The sequence below is a fragment of the Plectropomus leopardus genome, chromosome 12, assembly GCF_008729295.1.
Source record: "Plectropomus leopardus isolate mb chromosome 12, YSFRI_Pleo_2.0, whole genome shotgun sequence".
Taxonomy (NCBI): domain Eukaryota; kingdom Metazoa; phylum Chordata; class Actinopteri; order Perciformes; family Serranidae; genus Plectropomus; species Plectropomus leopardus.
Window position 1 is genome coordinate 842,103 of NC_056474.1, and position 17,287 is coordinate 859,389.

At 40.7% G+C, this 17,287-nt stretch overlaps 1 protein-coding gene across 1 annotated transcript in view; it reads left to right on the plus strand.

Moving 5' to 3' along the window:
* tmeff1a (transmembrane protein with EGF-like and two follistatin-like domains 1a) overlaps positions 1-17,287 on the plus strand; it is a 74,983-nt gene that overhangs the window by 36,613 nt on the left and 21,083 nt on the right. Inside the window, exons 2-4 of the mRNA XM_042498131.1 lie at positions 1,124-1,233; positions 8,275-8,404; positions 14,891-14,920. Coding sequence (XP_042354065.1) covers positions 1,124-1,233; positions 8,275-8,404; positions 14,891-14,920 — 270 coding nt within the window. The remainder of the gene's footprint in view (positions 1-1,123; positions 1,234-8,274; positions 8,405-14,890; positions 14,921-17,287) is intronic.

Here is a 17,287-nt window from a genome sequence, read left to right on the forward strand (position 1 = left end):
CAGTGAGTGTGTGTTCAGTGAGTGTGTGTTCTGTGAGTGTGTGTTCAGTGAGTGTGTTCAGTGAGTGTGTGTTCAGTGAGTGTGTTCAGTGAGTGTGTGTTCAGTGAGTGTGTGTTTCAGTGAGTGTTTGTTCAGTGAGTGTGTGTTCAGTGAGTGTTTGTTCAGTGAGTGTGTGTTCAGTGAGTGTGTGTTCAGTGAGTGTGTTCAGTGTGTGTTCAGTGAGTGTGTGTTCAGTGAGTGTGTTCAGTGAGTGTGTGTTCAGTGAGTGTGTGTTCAGTGAGTGTGTGTTCAGTGTGTGTGTTCAGTGAGTGTGTTTCAGTGAGTGTGTTCAGTGAGTGTGTGTTTCAGTGAGTGTGTTCAGTTCAGTGAGTGTGTGTTCAGTGAGTGTTTGTTCAGTGAGTGTGTGTTCAGTGAGTGTGTGTTCAGTGAGTGTGTGTTCTGTGAGTGTGTGTTCAGTGAGTGTGTGTTCAGTGAGTGTGTGTTCAGTGAGTGTGTTCAGTGAGTGTGTGTTCAGTGAGTGTGTGTTCAGTGAGTGTGTGTTCAGTGAGTGTGTGTTCAGTGAGTGTGTGTTCAGTGAGTGTGTGTTCAGTGAGTGTGTGTTCAGTGAGTGTGTGTTCAGTGAGTGTGTGTTCAGTGAGTGTGTTCAGTGAGTGTGTGTTTCAGTGAGTGTGTGTTCTGTGAGTGTGTGTTCAGTGAGTGTGTGTTCAGTGAGTGTGTGTTCAGTGAGTGTGTTCAGTGAGTGTGTGTTCAGTGAGTGTGTTCAGTGAGTGTGTGTTCAGTGAGTGTGTGTTCAGTGAGTGTGTGTGTGGTTATTTCCCCGGTGTAAACTCACCTGTAGTTGGGGCGTCTGCTGCTGCGTCTGATAAACAGTCGTCGGCTGTGTTTTGCGGGGAAACGTGTTTCCCGCCTGCAGCTCTGCTGTCTGTCTGCTTTTATTGTTCAGAAACTCATGAAGCTGTCGGCGGTTTATTCTCGCCGAGCGTGTGATCAGAGCGGGCGTGTCGGAGTTTGCTGGTGATACTTGCGGAGGTGTTGCGGATCTGATATTGATCCACCTGCTCGCCGTCCGCCTCTGTCATTTAACCCTCTATTTAACCCCTGCGTGTGCCGCTCTCTGTTGCAGATCTGTCGGAGAAGAAGAGCGACCTGAGGGTCTGCGATGACTCCACCTGCAGGTTCGGAGGCGTCTGCAGAGACGACGGAGCTCAGCTCAAATGTGTCTGCCAGTTCCAGGTAAGAAAACATGATGAAATAAGCTTTTTTTCTAAAGTCCGTATTTTTTACAGACGCAAACGTGTGCACGCACATCCAAACCCACAGCAGGTGCTGACCTGTAACTGAGTGAATGTTAAAAAGGCAGAAAATGAGCGGCACGCTGCAGGGCTCCGGTTTTTGCTCATTTAATGCACCAAAGTGACGTTTCGAGCAACACATGTGACCAAACACGTGAACAATATGTTTCAAAATACACGTCCATAAATAAATTCAAACCAATAAATATATATATATAATCACTCACACAAAATACGTGTAAATATATTTATAAATATTCATGTAGTACCCGGTCCTTAGTTCAGTCAGTATCTGATGATGATATCTCATATATGTATATCTATAAACTTTTAAAATGAACCAAACTTGTGCTGTGAGACAACCGATAATCTTTTAACCTTAAGTGACATAACGTTTGTCGTACTTTGGATGCCTTTCACGAGTATTTGAACCTTTGAAATTTCTTTCCAAAATGTGGGAAAATAAGGCAAGGAGTAACTTTGAAGAAATGTGTAATTTTCAAAATTTTCAAAATTTAAAAATTTTACAGAATTATTTTTTAAATTTTGAGCACTTTTTTTCTGAGTACAGTTTGTCTTTTTTATTTTCTTTTTCTTTTTTTGTTGTTTGGTTGGTTTTTTAATTTTATTTTTCTTTTGTTTTGTTTTATTTTGTTTTATTGTGTAACAAATTTTAAGGAAATTTTCTTGTTCTTTTGATTTTGGGATCATTTTTTCTTCCATTGCTCATTGCCTCGTGTTTTGGAAAGAAATCAAGTGGATTTTCTCAGATTGATAAGATAAATAAGACTTTTTGGGGTAAAAGAAGGAAAAACAGATGAATCTCCATCAGGAAACATGAGCGGGCTTCTGTTTGTTGCTCTGATATTAAAAATAAACGTTACTGCTCTAGTTGTTGCGTACTTGTTTGGACAACATGTCCGCGTGAAGGGCGGCGTCCGGAGGAGCGATTCAGAACAGGACTCACGGATGCAAACCGGCCGCCGCGCTCCGTCGTCTCAGAGCAGGACCTGCGTTTGTTCGTCACGTCTCGGCGTGATCAGAGGAGCCCGACGGCGGCTGAATACAGAAACATGATCACAGACGCTGATCTGCACTCAGATCTCTCTGCACAAACTGCTGCCAGCGTCCGGCTGCTGGAATCCGGAGGAGAGTCGATCAGGATGTTGATTCACTCGCCTTCATCACCTTTTAATTATCGCTGTGAGCTCACAGCAGCGAGTCCTCTGTGGACCCTGCGGGCCGCGCGTAACTGACCTTTTCTCTGATTGGTGGAGATCACACGGTGAATGACTTCCTGTTTGGACGCAGCCGCAGATGGATTCTCAGGAGTGAAACCTTTAGGGACTGTTTGGTGCATTTTACACACGTTTCGTTCTTCGTTTTTGTTTTTTTTGTGATAATTTTGGTTGTGTTTATGCACACGGCACAAATTTAGTCCGGACTGTGTTTCTGACTGATCAGATTTTGGTGGTCAAAGGTCACTGTGACCTCGTCCGTCTTTATCTTGGGAACAGGATATTTTGTTGAGGGAATTCCTTCATATTTGGCACAAACGTCCGTTCGGACTGAAGGATGAACTGATTAAAATCTGATGGGTTTGAGGTCGCTGTGACTTTCCGTCCGTCCAGTTCTCGTGAGCACGATATCTCAAGAGCGCCTGGACTGAATTTCCTCGAATTCGGCACAAACGTCAATTTGGACTCTGACCAGATGAGCTGATAATTATCACAAAATTTTAGGCAAATTTCAATTTATTTTGTCAGTGTGACGTTGTGCAAATGGCTGATACATTCGACAGAAATGCAACAAAATATTCAAACATCAACACAAAACATATGAAAGAGACGTTAGGAACTGAATATGGAAACGTGTTAGTTAGTGGGAGTTTTATGTGTGTGTGTGAATGTATGAAAGTGTGTTTTGCATGAAGATTTTCTATTAATAGATCAAACACAAAAAAAACAGGTAAATAGGAAACAAAAAATTTAAAAACCCAATAATAACGGCGACAAGAAAGGAAAAACAAAAAAGTAAAAATTAATAAGTGAATTCTTTTTTTCTTTTTTTGTTTACCTTTGATTAAACTTTATTTTTTAGATTCAGTTTAAGTTTCCAAGATTTTAAACCCTTTAGTGACTGTTTGTCTCATTTTAGTCTCTTTTCTTCTTCCTGTTGTGATAACTGTGTGTGTGTTGATGCATGTGTCCTAAATGTAGTCCAGATTGTGTATTTGAGTGTAATCAGTGAATTTGCAGCTCAGCTCCTACAATAAGTCTAAAATACACTGTGGAAACTAAATAGTTACATTCAGACTGTTCAGGTCCAAAAATGCTCCATTGAAACCCATTCAAACTGACATTTTTGATCCCACAGCCATCAGAGCAGAAAAACAGGACTTGTATTATTTCTGGGTGTCATTCTGGGCTTTTGACTCTGAATTTGTCATTTTGACTATTTTCCACCTGATGAGGTCATTTTGACCATATGTGGCATATGGAGGAAATACATGCTATTTCCACTAGGTGACCTGTCACAGTCAATGTAGCTGCTGATCACTGACATATCCCAGACTGTCAGCAGCTACACTCACACAGCTACACTCACACACTGACATATCCCAGACTGTCCCAGCTACACTCACACACTGACATCCCAGACTGTCACAGCTACACACACTGACATATCCCAGACTGTCAGCAGCTACACTCACACACTGACATATCCCAGACTGTCAGCAGCTACACTCACACACTGACATATCCCAGACTGTCAGCAGATCCACATCCAAACCCACAGCAGGTGCTGACCTGTAACTGAGTGAATGTTAAAAAGGCAGAAAATGAGCGGCACGCTGCAGGGCTCCGGTTTTTGCTCATTTAATGCACCAAAGTGACGTTTCAAGCAACACATGTGACCAAACACGTGAACAATATGTTTCAAAATACACGTCCATAAATAAATTCAAACCAATAAATATATATATATAATCACTCACACAAAATACGTGTAAATATATTTTTAAATATATTCATGTAGTACCCGGTCCTTAGTTCAGTCAGTATCTGATGACTGTCAGCAGCTACACTCACACACTGACTTATCCCAGACTGTCAGCAGCTACAAAAATGCATGTAGTATATTGAAAATTTAATTAAAAAAATAAATGCATGTATTCTATTGAAAATAATTCATTTTTGCCAGTTAATTTTCTAATTAATTGACTAATTGTTTCAGCTGCAGTTTTATAGTTTCATGTTTCGGTTGTGTGAAAAAGTAGTTATCTAATTAAAGTAGTGAAGTAAAAAGTACTATATTTCTGATGTTTTATTGGAGTAGAAGTGGAAAGTGGCTTGAGACTAAAATACTCAAGTAAAGTAAAAGTACCTCAGATTTGTACTTTAGTACAATATTTGAGTAAATGTACTTAGTTACAGTTCAGCTCTGGTCAGCAGAGGGACACACAGTAACTGAAATTACAGTGACTGAGATCAATAGATAGTAACAGTATCGTAGCAACCCTTCACCCCAGAAATGTAATGATCCTGTCGTTATAAAACCTCCAAAACATCATCAAAATTCTCATTAAATGACATTAATGCATTTTTTTAATGTGCCTCAAATATTAAACATTGTGCTGAACATTACTTTGCGGCCTGTGAAAGGTGTTTTCTCTTACCTCGGTACGAGTGACCGCTCGTCTCTCTGAAAAAATCTCTCTGAAAATAAGAGAAAACTGTGTGTGTAGTTTCTTGCATGAGGCCTGATGAATTATCGTGATTATAGAGCTATATTGTGTCATTAGTTGTTTAATTAACTTTTAATTTATTTGCGTGTTATTAGATTTGTTGCGGAGCTCTGCGTTTAAGCGTTTCACTGCATGATGAGCGGCGTTTGGTTGCATTAGTGACAGTAAAACTTGATCTGGTTTCCGTGTTGTTCAGGACTTTAGAGACGCGGCGTGCCGTCGCTGCTCTCAGCGGACTCTCAGCGCACAAACACACGTTTCTGTTTGAACGCTCGTTTTTATTAAGCAGCTCAAAGTTACTCAGCACGGACGCGCCAGAGTCTCCTGGAGAGTTTAATGACATTATAACGCTGAGCCGCGGGAATCTGGGGTTTTTTTAAGCGCTGCACCTGAAACATCCCTTTGAACTGGTGCATCCAAAACACTGCAGCGCAACTGCTGAAGAGTTTCACAAGAAAACATGAGATGAGACGAACCTTTATTGATCCCCAGAGGAGGAACGCAGGTGTTTCAGCACAGCAAAGACAGAAATAAGGACAGATACTTAGAGGAAGGTGAAAAACTATCACGATAATAACAAGTAGAGAGCTGCTACAACGGGCTGTATACCGCTTAGAAACACAGTGAGCATAACCTTTGACCTATGACCACCAAAATCTAAAGGCTTCATCCTTGAGTCCACTTAGACGTTTGAGCCAAATTTCAAGAAATGACTTCCTGCCATTCTTGAGATATCGTGTTCAAAAAATGGTCCGATGCCTCCAACGTTGGTGTTCGCAGATGTGGAGGCAGAAAAAGAAAGTTAGCAACGTGGTTAGAAATGTCCAACAAATTGCAAGAAATTAGTAAATTTAGAAATAATATTTTTTAAAGTAGCTATGGAAGATGTCAAGGAAAAAAACTAGGGAAAATATATTTATAGAATCAAAACAATTACACATTTATTTTTAACTTTTTATTTTTATTTATTGATTTTTGGGATGTACTATGTGAGAAATGTTCCTCAGAAAATTGCAAGAAATTAGTAAATTTATATATATATATTTTTTTACAGCAAAGGAAAAAGTAGGGAAGAATATATTTATAATTAAAATATAAAATTTAGATTTTTTTTTTTAAACCTAGGGGAATTGTGTACTGAATTGTGTATTTTTTAGTGTTTGTCGTATGTATATTTATGTATTTTTTTTTCTTTTTGTAGTCTCATGAGATGAGATGAACCTTTTTTGATCCCCAGAGGAGAAAATCAGGTGTTGCAGCACAACAAAGACAGAAATAAGGACAGATACTTAGAGGAAGGTGAAAATTATAATGATAATAATTAAAAGTAGAGAGCTGCTGCAGCTGATTAAAACTAATCAGTGCTGAAAAGCACCTGATGAGAAGAAAAGGACGCTGCAGGATGCTCGAACACGCTGCTGCCGTTGTTGTGAGAGGACAGGTTTTTTTTTTTTTTTTTTTATCTGTGTTAGATCTATTTTTCAGCAAAACGCTGACGACGCTAACGCAGAAGCAGCCTGACAGGACGACTTCTTCAAATCCAAAAAAAAAAAAAACAACCTCTCCCCAGCTGGAGTTTTGGGATGTGAAGGAGACAAACTGCCAAAAACTGAGCGCCGGCAGCTTTGGAGATAACAAGCGGAGAAGGACGTCCTGCTGCTCGGCTCGTGAGCGCGTCGCCTGGATCGATCGTTCAGCTGTACAGTCGCTGATGTTTTTCCGTGGAGAAGCTGCAGCGGACGTCGCCGCAGTTTGTTTCTGCGAATGTGAACCTGAAGCGCGTGTTTGTTTGTGTGTGTGTGTGTGTTTGTGCATTTGTGTTTGTGTGTGTGTGTGTTTGTGTTTGTGCGTTTGTGCGGAGCGTGCGGGCGGAGCAGAGGTCACAGAGGTCGCCTCTGCAGGGGATTCCTGCTAAATGATTGATGGCTGCGAGTTAATAGAATATGGATTGTGAACATTGATATGTGTCCTTGGCAGCTGCAGAGTCAAGTTATTTGGTGTTAACCTTCATGCAGAATAAATGATCCTCAAACCGCTCAGCGATTCCTCTTTAACACTCTCCTCAGCTTCTTTTCGTTTTTATGTGTTTATTCAACCTTTTCTTAGTCACCGGCTGTAATCTGGACTTTAACACTTTTGTCCAGCCTTTGAACGTCCTCGCTGGCTTCAGTCAGCATCATCTGTAGGTTTTTGAGGTTTAACCGATGAGCTCGTTCCCGCTTCAGAGCCGCTCTGACGCTGAACGTCTCCAAAACTTTCATCGACATCTCCGTGTTTTCTTTTCTAACAAGCTGAAGTTATTTTGTCTGCAGGTATTCCTGACGCCTCGCTGACGTATAAGATATGCTCTTATTTTTCATCAATAGAGTGAAACTAAATACTTTTTTTTAAGTCCAGAATCAAAAGTTTGAAATTACAAACCATAAAAAAAAAAAAATAATTATGTTGCTGAGTATTAGATGTATAACATATGTATAAAAATGTTAGATTTTTTAAATAGTGGCTTTTTTTGGTGATTCTTTGTTTATTTAGTTAATTTAGTTAGTTAGTACAAAAATGTTTGTGGATTTTTGTTTCTTGTAAAATGATTGGTGTTTTTCAAAGAAAATGTGCTTTCTGAGCCCAAATAACACAATTTATCACAGGCAGGAACTGTGAAAACAGAAGTTTCCGATGGTCTTTAACACATCACATGGGCAAACTTCATGGATTTTTCCACATATATATATATATACAGAGAGAGAGAGATTCTTCGTGTAAATAAATACATCCTTACATTTTTTTGAAAGCATATCGTATTACTTTAAGAAATAAAACAAGTTCTTCCTCTTCTTCCAGCCTTTTTCGGCATCATGTCTCCAGTCTTGTTCATGTGTCAGAGTCTTTGCACACGGCACTAAACCTGCCCTTATATGGTGTTTAGGGGGCGTCACCTCAGCAGACAGGCGAGTTAAGATCACGTGAGATTCATCACCGAGCTCACCTGGTCAGAGCAGATTTGGATGGTGAAGAATATTTTCTGTATCTGGACTCTTTTATTTTCTCTTACCAGAGAATTAGGAGAAAATATGAGAGAAATTTAGGAGAACGTTGTTCTGTTGTCTGACCTCGTTTGACTGAAGCGGCGTCTCTGTGCTCGCCGCCGCTCTCCGCTGCTCTGTGTGCGCTCACAGATTCACGTGTTCGACGGTCACATTGAGATTTAATTAACATTTGATTGTGTTTGATTTGCAGTGTCACAAAAACTACATCCCCGTGTGCGGCTCCAACGGAGACACCTACCAGAACGAGTGCTACAGGCGACAGGCGTCCTGCAAACAGCAGAGGCTGATCTCGCGGGTGTCGGACGGGCCCTGCTCCGCCGGTGAGTCTGCCAGGAAACACACGGGGTCAGCGCAGTGGAAAGCTGATTGATTGAGGGCGAGGGCGGGGAGTTCACCAAAAAGTGAATTACAACTCTTCATTTATTGATATCGACCGACGGGGGAGTATGTGAGGACATCGGTCAGAGTCTGTGAGGGACGCCGTCTTTTCAGATCTTCTTAAAGTGACGTCTGAGGAAATAATTCACCTCGTGAAGACACGACTCGTCTTGATTTGGTCCGAGCCGTCGTGTTGAGCGGCCGCGTTCTGTCCCGTCACATGATGGAGAGCTAATTAAGAAGTGAAGCTGCTGAGAAAACACTTTTAATCAGGAGCCACTCAGAGCTGCATGCTGTTATTAAAGAGCCAGCTCACCCAAAATTACCAATGAAAAATAATGTTTTTATCTGTGAATACTTGATATCAAAATCAGCAACACACGAGTATGACCTCCTTTTCTGATCCAAGCAGCAGAAAAAATGTCAAACATATTTTAGGCACAAACAAACTCCAACTAGTGTTGGAGCAGAAAAGATCATGTTTTGGTTTAAAATTCCCAGTTTTGGGGGCGCAGCAAAAAAAAAAAAAAAAAAAACAATATAAGAGAAAATTAATTCATTAAAAAATACAAAGAAAGTGTCAGCATGGGAGGAACTTTTACTTTGTAAAACCTCAGGAAGCTCCTTTTATGTATTATTATTTTTTTAAATTGCTAAAGGCATTTGACAAAAAATTGTGTTGGGAGTTTTTTATATTCCAAATTTAAAATATTGACAGAAATATTTTCATTTTTATTGTACATGCACATCAGTTCCAAATATCGGTTATCATGCTCATTAACTAATTATCAATATCGATCAACTCTTAGTGTTTTGGAAACTTGTAGAAATACAGGCATAAAACCTATTGGACACTGATTGTGTCATATTTAATTATTTATTAATTTATTTATTTTTACAGAACTAGAACACAATAGATGGCCTAATTTTCCCCAGAAATATTCATATGTGGCTAGTTGTGATTGAGGGGAGCGACGACTTCAGAGAATATTTAATAGATAAAGTATTTGCAGACAGACTGATGGTTGCAGAAATGATTTAAAGTGAGCAGCTTCGTTGCAGCTCGCTCCGGACGAGACCAGCTGATCGCTCCATAATGTGACTCTAAACACTTTGCTAATATTCATAATTACGCTCTCGCAGTCGGCCATGCTGCGGCGTTAAGTTCGCCGTCATTATATTTTTTAATGGACCGAACATCAAACGCCGAGCGCTCGTCCTCGATTTTTCCCCTGAACTCTGAGGAACGTCATCAGTCACATTGATTTCACAGAACGAGCCGGTTAATCAACCGCAGATCAATTTTAATTAGGAGCCGCCGCGTTCAAATCCTCCCAAAGCCGAGTGGTTCCCAAACTGGAGTCCAGGGACCCGCCGGAGGTCCTTCAGAGGCTTCAGGAAGGACTGAACTGAGGAAAGTCTATTTAATGAATCCTTCATCAACAGTCAGAGGACTCCGCTTCATTTTAACCCCTTAGGGCCCGCCTTAATGTCTCACACACTCGTACCGCTCTGCGCACAAAATGCACTTTTTCTTCCTCAAATCAAGCTTTAGAAAATATTATAATTTGATTTTATTTTCTTTCATCTACTTTCATTGATTTAATTTTTTTTAACCAACATCAGTCCTAATGGTAAATATCAAATATTCATTAATTTTAGGAATTTTAAGCCTTTAATTGCCAGGTTTTTATCATTAAGTCACTATGTTTTTACATGAAAAAAACCCCACAAAAAATGAATTATTTTCGAAATCCTACATGCTAAGTAGATTTTTGTTTGATTATCACAGCGTGGGATATGTCAGTGATTAGCATTGATTTTAAAGAAATTAAACAACAACAACAAACCTGACAAAGCCCCGTGAAACAGACATAGCGCACACTGACTTCAACATATTTAAGATTATTTATTTATTTCTCACAAACAAAAAATCTGAATCCTTAGATTTGAATAGCCAAATATTTGATATCCAGCCTGACTTTTTTCCACCCCTAACCACTCCACCTTCGATTGGACCAGAAGTGAAGATTGAGAGGGATTACTTTTCTATGAGTTTTTACATTATTTATTTATTTATTTTTAGGAAAATCCTCCTCTCTCATTTCCTTCATTGGAAAAAAAGGGAAAAAACGTACATAAAAATACGTGGACAGAAGTGTCTGCACACTTTGGCCTCATGCTGTTTGCCTGAAAGCTCTCAGACACGGTGTGAGAGGGATATTGTCATGAAGCAGAGTTTATTTGCTAAAACCCCACAGGTTTAATGTTCCACAGCTGGACGACCAGCAGCCATAAATCAGCGCCACGCTGAGGCGGAAACGAAACGCTAACGGCTCCGTATTTTTCTCATCAAACAGCCGGTGGACTCTCTGGACTCAGACGTCCCTGCAGGCCAGTCAGAGTTTATGTTCTCACCGCGCTCTTGAGAAATGTGTTGTGGAAACTTACAGTAACACCACAGCAGCCGCGGCGGTGGCGGTCAACTCCATCTGCAGGGGCAGTGGCCTGATTTCCCAGGAGGCGCTGCCCGGCGCTCCGCTCTTATTACCCGTTACACCGGGGAGCCGGCGCTGCGATGTGCCCTCCGCTTCCCTCTCCTTCCTCCTGTCCTTCTGCAATTTCCTCTCCTGGAGATTTATGCTTCCTGTGATTGGAGCGTTCGGCGGCTGCGAGCCGAGGCGACGGCGCAAATACTCAGCTGAGTAGATTTCCCGAGCAGAGAGATTCGGCTGCTCTCAGAGAGCCGGCCAGGAGGTCACAGGAGGGAGGACGGCTGGGACGTCCTCGCTGGGATCTGATCACAGGTCAGCGGCTGCAGAGCTGAAGGTGTGAACCTCGGCAGCAGCCTCAGGCTGCAGTTATTACTGCTTACAACTTGTGTTGTTGGCTTTTTGACTTTAGCGGCCTGCTGAAGGAGGAGAAAGACAGAGAGGAGCAGAGTGCCGCCTGCAGCAGAGAAAAGCTTTCACACAGGTGGATCTGAAGAAGAGGATGTGGCACTAAAAGTACTTTTCTTTTCTCTTAAACCGGAACTTTAAGCAACTTCTTGAGACTTTGGGAAAAAAAAGATTTGTCGTGTTTCTACTGATGACAAACTGAGAAGTTTCTGATGTATTTTTAGTTGTTTTTTTAAATGTAGTTTAAAAAAACAAAAAAACGTGTCCTTGTACTGCTACATCTTTTGGAGTGGATTCAAATCATTGCATTTTTTTGTGCATTTTTTTGAATTAGCATCAGAGTCTTGTGTCCTATCGGTTCTGAACAAGGTCGGCTTATTCCCGTGTGACAGTTTGATCCAGGATGTTAGGGGTTAATAATGTCTCTGTGAGGATGTGCGCAGATCAGTCCCTGATTCGTTGCTGAGTGAGCCTCAATCACATCTCATCCACTTTATTGTCCTGTGACGGGACATTAGCCAGTAGAGGAACAGCTCTCGGTCCAAGTCGGGTCAGCCTCGCCCTGATGCCGGCTCTCCTCCCTCTCTTTGTCTTTTTCGGTTAAGTTTCTCCTCTCTGGTCTGACTGGCTGCTCGGCGTATGCCTTTGGTGGAGATCCTCTCATGGTCTGCTGCAATCAGTACAAACTCAACACAACTTTTCCCGATGTTGATAAGAGCTTTTCTATTGTACAAAAGTCGTGTTTCAGCAGAGGGGGCCATGGAGCCAAAAAATAGATCATTTTAAAATACAGGAAAAAAAGTAGCCAGGATTTGAGGAGCTACAGGCTGCAGCATCTACATGTGCCGCCATCATCAACAGAAATACATGAAGGCAAGTAAAGTAAGACTTTAAAGTCATAAATGGTTTTGGGGGAAAATCTGAGCCAAAAAGAACCGGCTCACCCAGACCTGGTGGAGTGGTCTCTTTAAGCACTTTTGTTGTTAAATTGTTAATTTATTTCTCCTCTGATTGCACCCAGCCATGCAGACATTTTTGGTTTCAGTGCTCCAATTTATCCCAAAGTTCAAGAACAAACTTTCTGAAGTGGATCGTGGTTTTCTTTTTTTGGGGGTTTTTGTGAAATGACCCTTTCAGTGAGCAGAGTCCTTAAAGCTGCAGCCAAATGAAATCTCATCTTTTTACAGTCGACAATGGACAGCAGTGACCGCTCTGTCCTTTCTGTCTCTGAGCGTGAACTGAGCAGGAAATTGAAGGTGGAATTGGGTGACCTGTGTGCTTTTTGGAAAAATCTTCTGGATCTTTTTATTTTTTTCTAAGGAGTATTTTATTGTAGTAAATGAAAAGTACTACACCTGCACCCATTCATCTCAAGATCAACAAGGTTCAGAGTAGCCACAAAGAGAAATCGATCAATAAAGGTCGTTTTACTGTTTGTTATCTTAAAACTTCCGAACTGAGAAACATCAGAGTGATTCGCTCGTGTGGACGACGGCCGTCACAGCGCTGGCATGCTTCATTAAACTCGGGGTCAGCCACGTTTAATTTCCTCAGCAGGTTTTATTGGCTCAGCGCTGCTGCAGCGTCTGATTCTCCAGCTGCTGCAGAGAGTTTTTACCCAGCGGAGGATCTGAGGATGTGTTGAGCTGCAGCAGAAGGAACAGTTGTTTTTTTTTTTGTTTTTTTTCAAAGAATTTCGGCTTTTCTGTGGTCAAATATTCAGTCTTAAAGATATCTGAGTTTATGTCAAAATACGACAGAAACGAAAACGGCTGTTTTATAAAATATCTTCTCTCTGTGAATCAGAGAGATTTCTGTTTTGCTGTTTGGGTGTTTTCTTTTGTTTTTTAATTTTTTTTATAGAAGTCATTGATTGTAGGGGCGTCTCCCGGCGAGGAGACGAGTTTGTCGCCTGGTTTCAAACCAGATTTGCTCAGAGATCGTGTTGTAGGTATTAAGCTCAGCGTAAGGAGGCCTGGGTCTTTGGACATTTTCAGGCGTGTTCTCTAATTCATAAACTCTCTGAAGATTATTGATCAGACACAGCCGGGTTTCCATCACAGATTTGTGCAAAACTTACGCAATATTTTAGAAATTCTGAAAGACGTGACTTTCCTCTTGTGATAACATCCCAGTAACCATGGCGATGGATATTCAGAATATTGGCAATTTTATTTCTTTTGCAGCCACTCAGTAAAGCTGATCTAATATCGCCGGCAAGCTGCTGAATATAATAATGAAAGTTTAATTTTTGATGAAACATTTGCTTTTAAACATAGTTTTGTGATTGTTTATTTATTATTCCAAATTCTGTATGTGGGAAAAAACATTTTCATTTTTATTGTAAAAGCATATCTGTTCCAAATTTGGTGATTTTTATTTTACAGTTTTTTAAATAATTTAGTAATTATTTTTACCCTCATATCTTATCTCTCCACTCTTCTTGTAAATCTGTATTTTTTATTATTTTTTCATATTTTATTGCTCTGTGGCACTTTGTTGTATGAAATGTGCGATACAAATAACCTCCTACAAAGTAACAAACCGTTCACTTCCCTCATCTTCACGTCCTACCTGCTCGTTTCAGAGGTGTTTAAGGATAAAGAAGAAGAGTTTTAATCTCATTAAAGCCAAACGATCTTCTCATTAGTAAATGAGCATTTTCCACACCCAGAAAGAGGTTTTTCTCTTTTTAAGAGCGCAGTTCAACCTGCAGCTTGAAACCGAACCCTGAACGTTTAGTCAATAACACGCTGACAGAATCATTAATATCTCCGACCATTTCTGCCTCCTTTTCCATGAAAAACAATCCCATCATGACTTTGTAAAGAAGTGCGGCGGCTAAAGGTGAAATTTAATTGAACAAAGCAGCCGGTGTCCATTTCTTAATGCAGCCGCCGTGTGCCAAAAAAACTCCAAACACGGCGTCCATTTCTTAATTCAAGGTTGCTGCGCCAAGATTTACTGTCAGAGTCCATTTCCTGATGGAGCTGCAGAGCCGCAGGACGCTTTTTTAGACCTGCTGCAAACCATGACTGCGTTTTATTATTCTGCACATTTACATTATCAAACAGTCTGAAGGGAGAAGATCTACAGTTTAGGGACAGTTTGCTGCATTTTAGTCTCATTTCAAAAAATCCTGAAAATTGACGAATGTTTGATGTTTATGATTAGGACTGATGTTGGTTAAAGAATGAAACTCAGTGAAAGTAAAAAATCATGTTAATGTTTATTATTTTTTATAGCCTGATTTTAAAAAGTGCATTCAGTGTGCAGAGCGATACGAGTGTGTGTGATGTTAAAGTGGGCCATAAGGGGTTAATTCTGTACTTTTCATATGCTGCAAACGGTTGATATCTGCTCTGTTTTGGAAGATTTTAACTTTAAAGGAATAGTTCAACATTTATTAGACATAAATGTTAGACAACGTTTCACACGCAGACAGAAGGATTCTTGTGTGTATATATACGCCGTATGTTACACATAATAAAGAGAAAACTGACAGGTGTGTCTCTTGTGTGTTTGCAGATCCTGGATCTGGTTCAGGAGACGGAGACGGTGAGTTTTTATTTTCTTCTTTTTTAAGATTTCAGTCACGGCGGACTCTTTATCTGCCGTCCACGCGCACTAACTGCTGGTGTTGTGAGGAGACTAATCACTGCTGCGGCCTGAACGCAGCGTTTGAGGATCTTTTATTCTCTGTGTGTCTCTTTGTACCTCTGCCCCCTCCCTCGCTGAATATTAACTCCTCCAATAAAGAGTGTGTGGAGGTTTTCGGTCTCTGCATTAACTCCTCCCCGATGAACAGGTGGATATTTGTCGTCTCGCGGGAGTCGAGCTGAAAGCATCGCCGCTGACAATTTTGGCAACAGAGACATTTTGCGACCATCTGTGAGCGCCGGCCGCAGCGTTTGTTGTTGGTTACTGCTGCTGGGGGGGGGGGGGTTAATCGTAGGGGCCCTCCGGAGAGACGGTGTCTCCACCATCTGCATGTGCAGGGGGCTGCAGCTCAGTCTGCGGGCGGGTGATTCCCCTGCAGGCGATGTGATGGTGGAACCACAGAGATAAATTACTGAGCCTGACTTCAGCTCTCTGCTCCGTTTGTCTTCGACACTCATGGACATGGACTCACCTGTCAGCTAAAGACACATCACCTGTGAGACTGTGTCCTCTGAGAGGGGGGGAAGATGTTTCTTACAGGTTTTTAAATGTCCTGAAATCCTAGAAGCTTCTTCAAATCATGGACATGTCCTAAAATCTGAGAAAAGTCGAAAAAAAAATTTATTTAAAATCTTCAAATCCTAAAAACTACCTTAAATCTCAGAAATGTGCTAAAATTTAAGAAACATCCTAAAATCCTAAACATCCTATAAATTTATAGAATGTCCTAAAATGCAACAGATGTCCAAAATCCAATAAGCAACTTAAAATACTAGAAATTTCCTAAAATCCCGGAAATGTCCTAAACTCCAAAAAAACTGTCCTGAATTCCTAGACCTGTCCTAAAATCCGAGGAATGTCCTAAAATCCCAGATATTAGAAACATTCTTAAATACTAGAAATATCCTTAAATCCTTGAAATGTTGTAAAATCCCAGAAAAGTCCTATAATTCAATAATTGTTCTCAAATCCTAGAAACGTCTTTAAGTCTAAGAAACATCCTAAAATCCTACAACCTTCTGAAAATCAGAAATGTCCTAAAATCATAGAAACGTGCTTAAATAAAAGAAATGTTTCTATAAACATCCTAAAATCCTGGAAACGTCCTAAAATTTAAGAAACATGCTTGAATACAAGAAATGTTTTAAATTTCTGTAAACATCTTAAAATGTGAGAAATGTCCTAAAATCTTGGAAATGTCCCAAAATCCCCAAATATCCTAAAATCCGAGAAATGTCCTAAAATTAGAAAAACATCCTTTAATTCAAGATCTTTCCTAACATCTGAGAAACGTCCTGAAATGCAAAAATGTCCTAAAAAATGTTCTCCGTGATATTTTGGGTTTGATGTCTTCCTGAAGAAGAGTATCTTGATTACATATCATGTAATCCTGGTTTCACTCTTTCGTGGGCTTTACAACCGAAGTTATTTGACGTTCACCAAAAATCCTGTCATCCTGTCAGCTGACAAATCTGATGTTCCCTCGAACGCCGTCAGCCTCGTTTTCACAAACCAGGACTGATGATGTGGTTTATATGTGTGACAGAGGCCATCATGAGGAGTGTGTGTGTGTGTGTCTGTGTGTCTGTGTTGTGTGTGTGTGTGTGTGTGTGTGTGGTCTCTGTGTGTGGTGTCTGTGTGTGTGTGTGTGTGTGTGTGTGTGTGTGTGTGTGTGTGTGTCTGTGTGTCTGTGTGTGTGTGTGTGTGTGTGTCTGTGTGTGTGTGTGTGTGTCTGTGTGTGTGTGTGTGTGTGTGTGTGCGTGCGCTCATAGGCAGCGTCGTGCCGTCAGCAGAGTGGAACAGAAACAAAGAGCCTCTCTGCTGCAGATCCTCGTCGATCGATCGGCAGCCTCTGAGCGCCAACTGAGCTCTCCATGTTCAATACATCCACACACAGCAGGCCAATCTGTCAGCCAGGAGGCTCTCACACACACACACACACACACACACACACACACACACACACACACACACACACACATACACACTCAAGTCAGTATAATTATGCTGTCGCTCTTGAAGTCTTGTTTTGCTAACGATTAGTGTGAAGAAATCTGCAGCAGAGTGAGACACCTCTCCTTTCATATTTCTAATGCAGCTCTGTGTGTTTACCTGACCAGGTCTTCATCTCTAATACTAAAGACACTAAAACTAGTGCCGGGCGATATGGACTAAGGTATTATCACAATATTTTGTGATAATAATATATATATATATATAATATTGATATCGATATTTATCACAATATACATCAAATCAGTATTT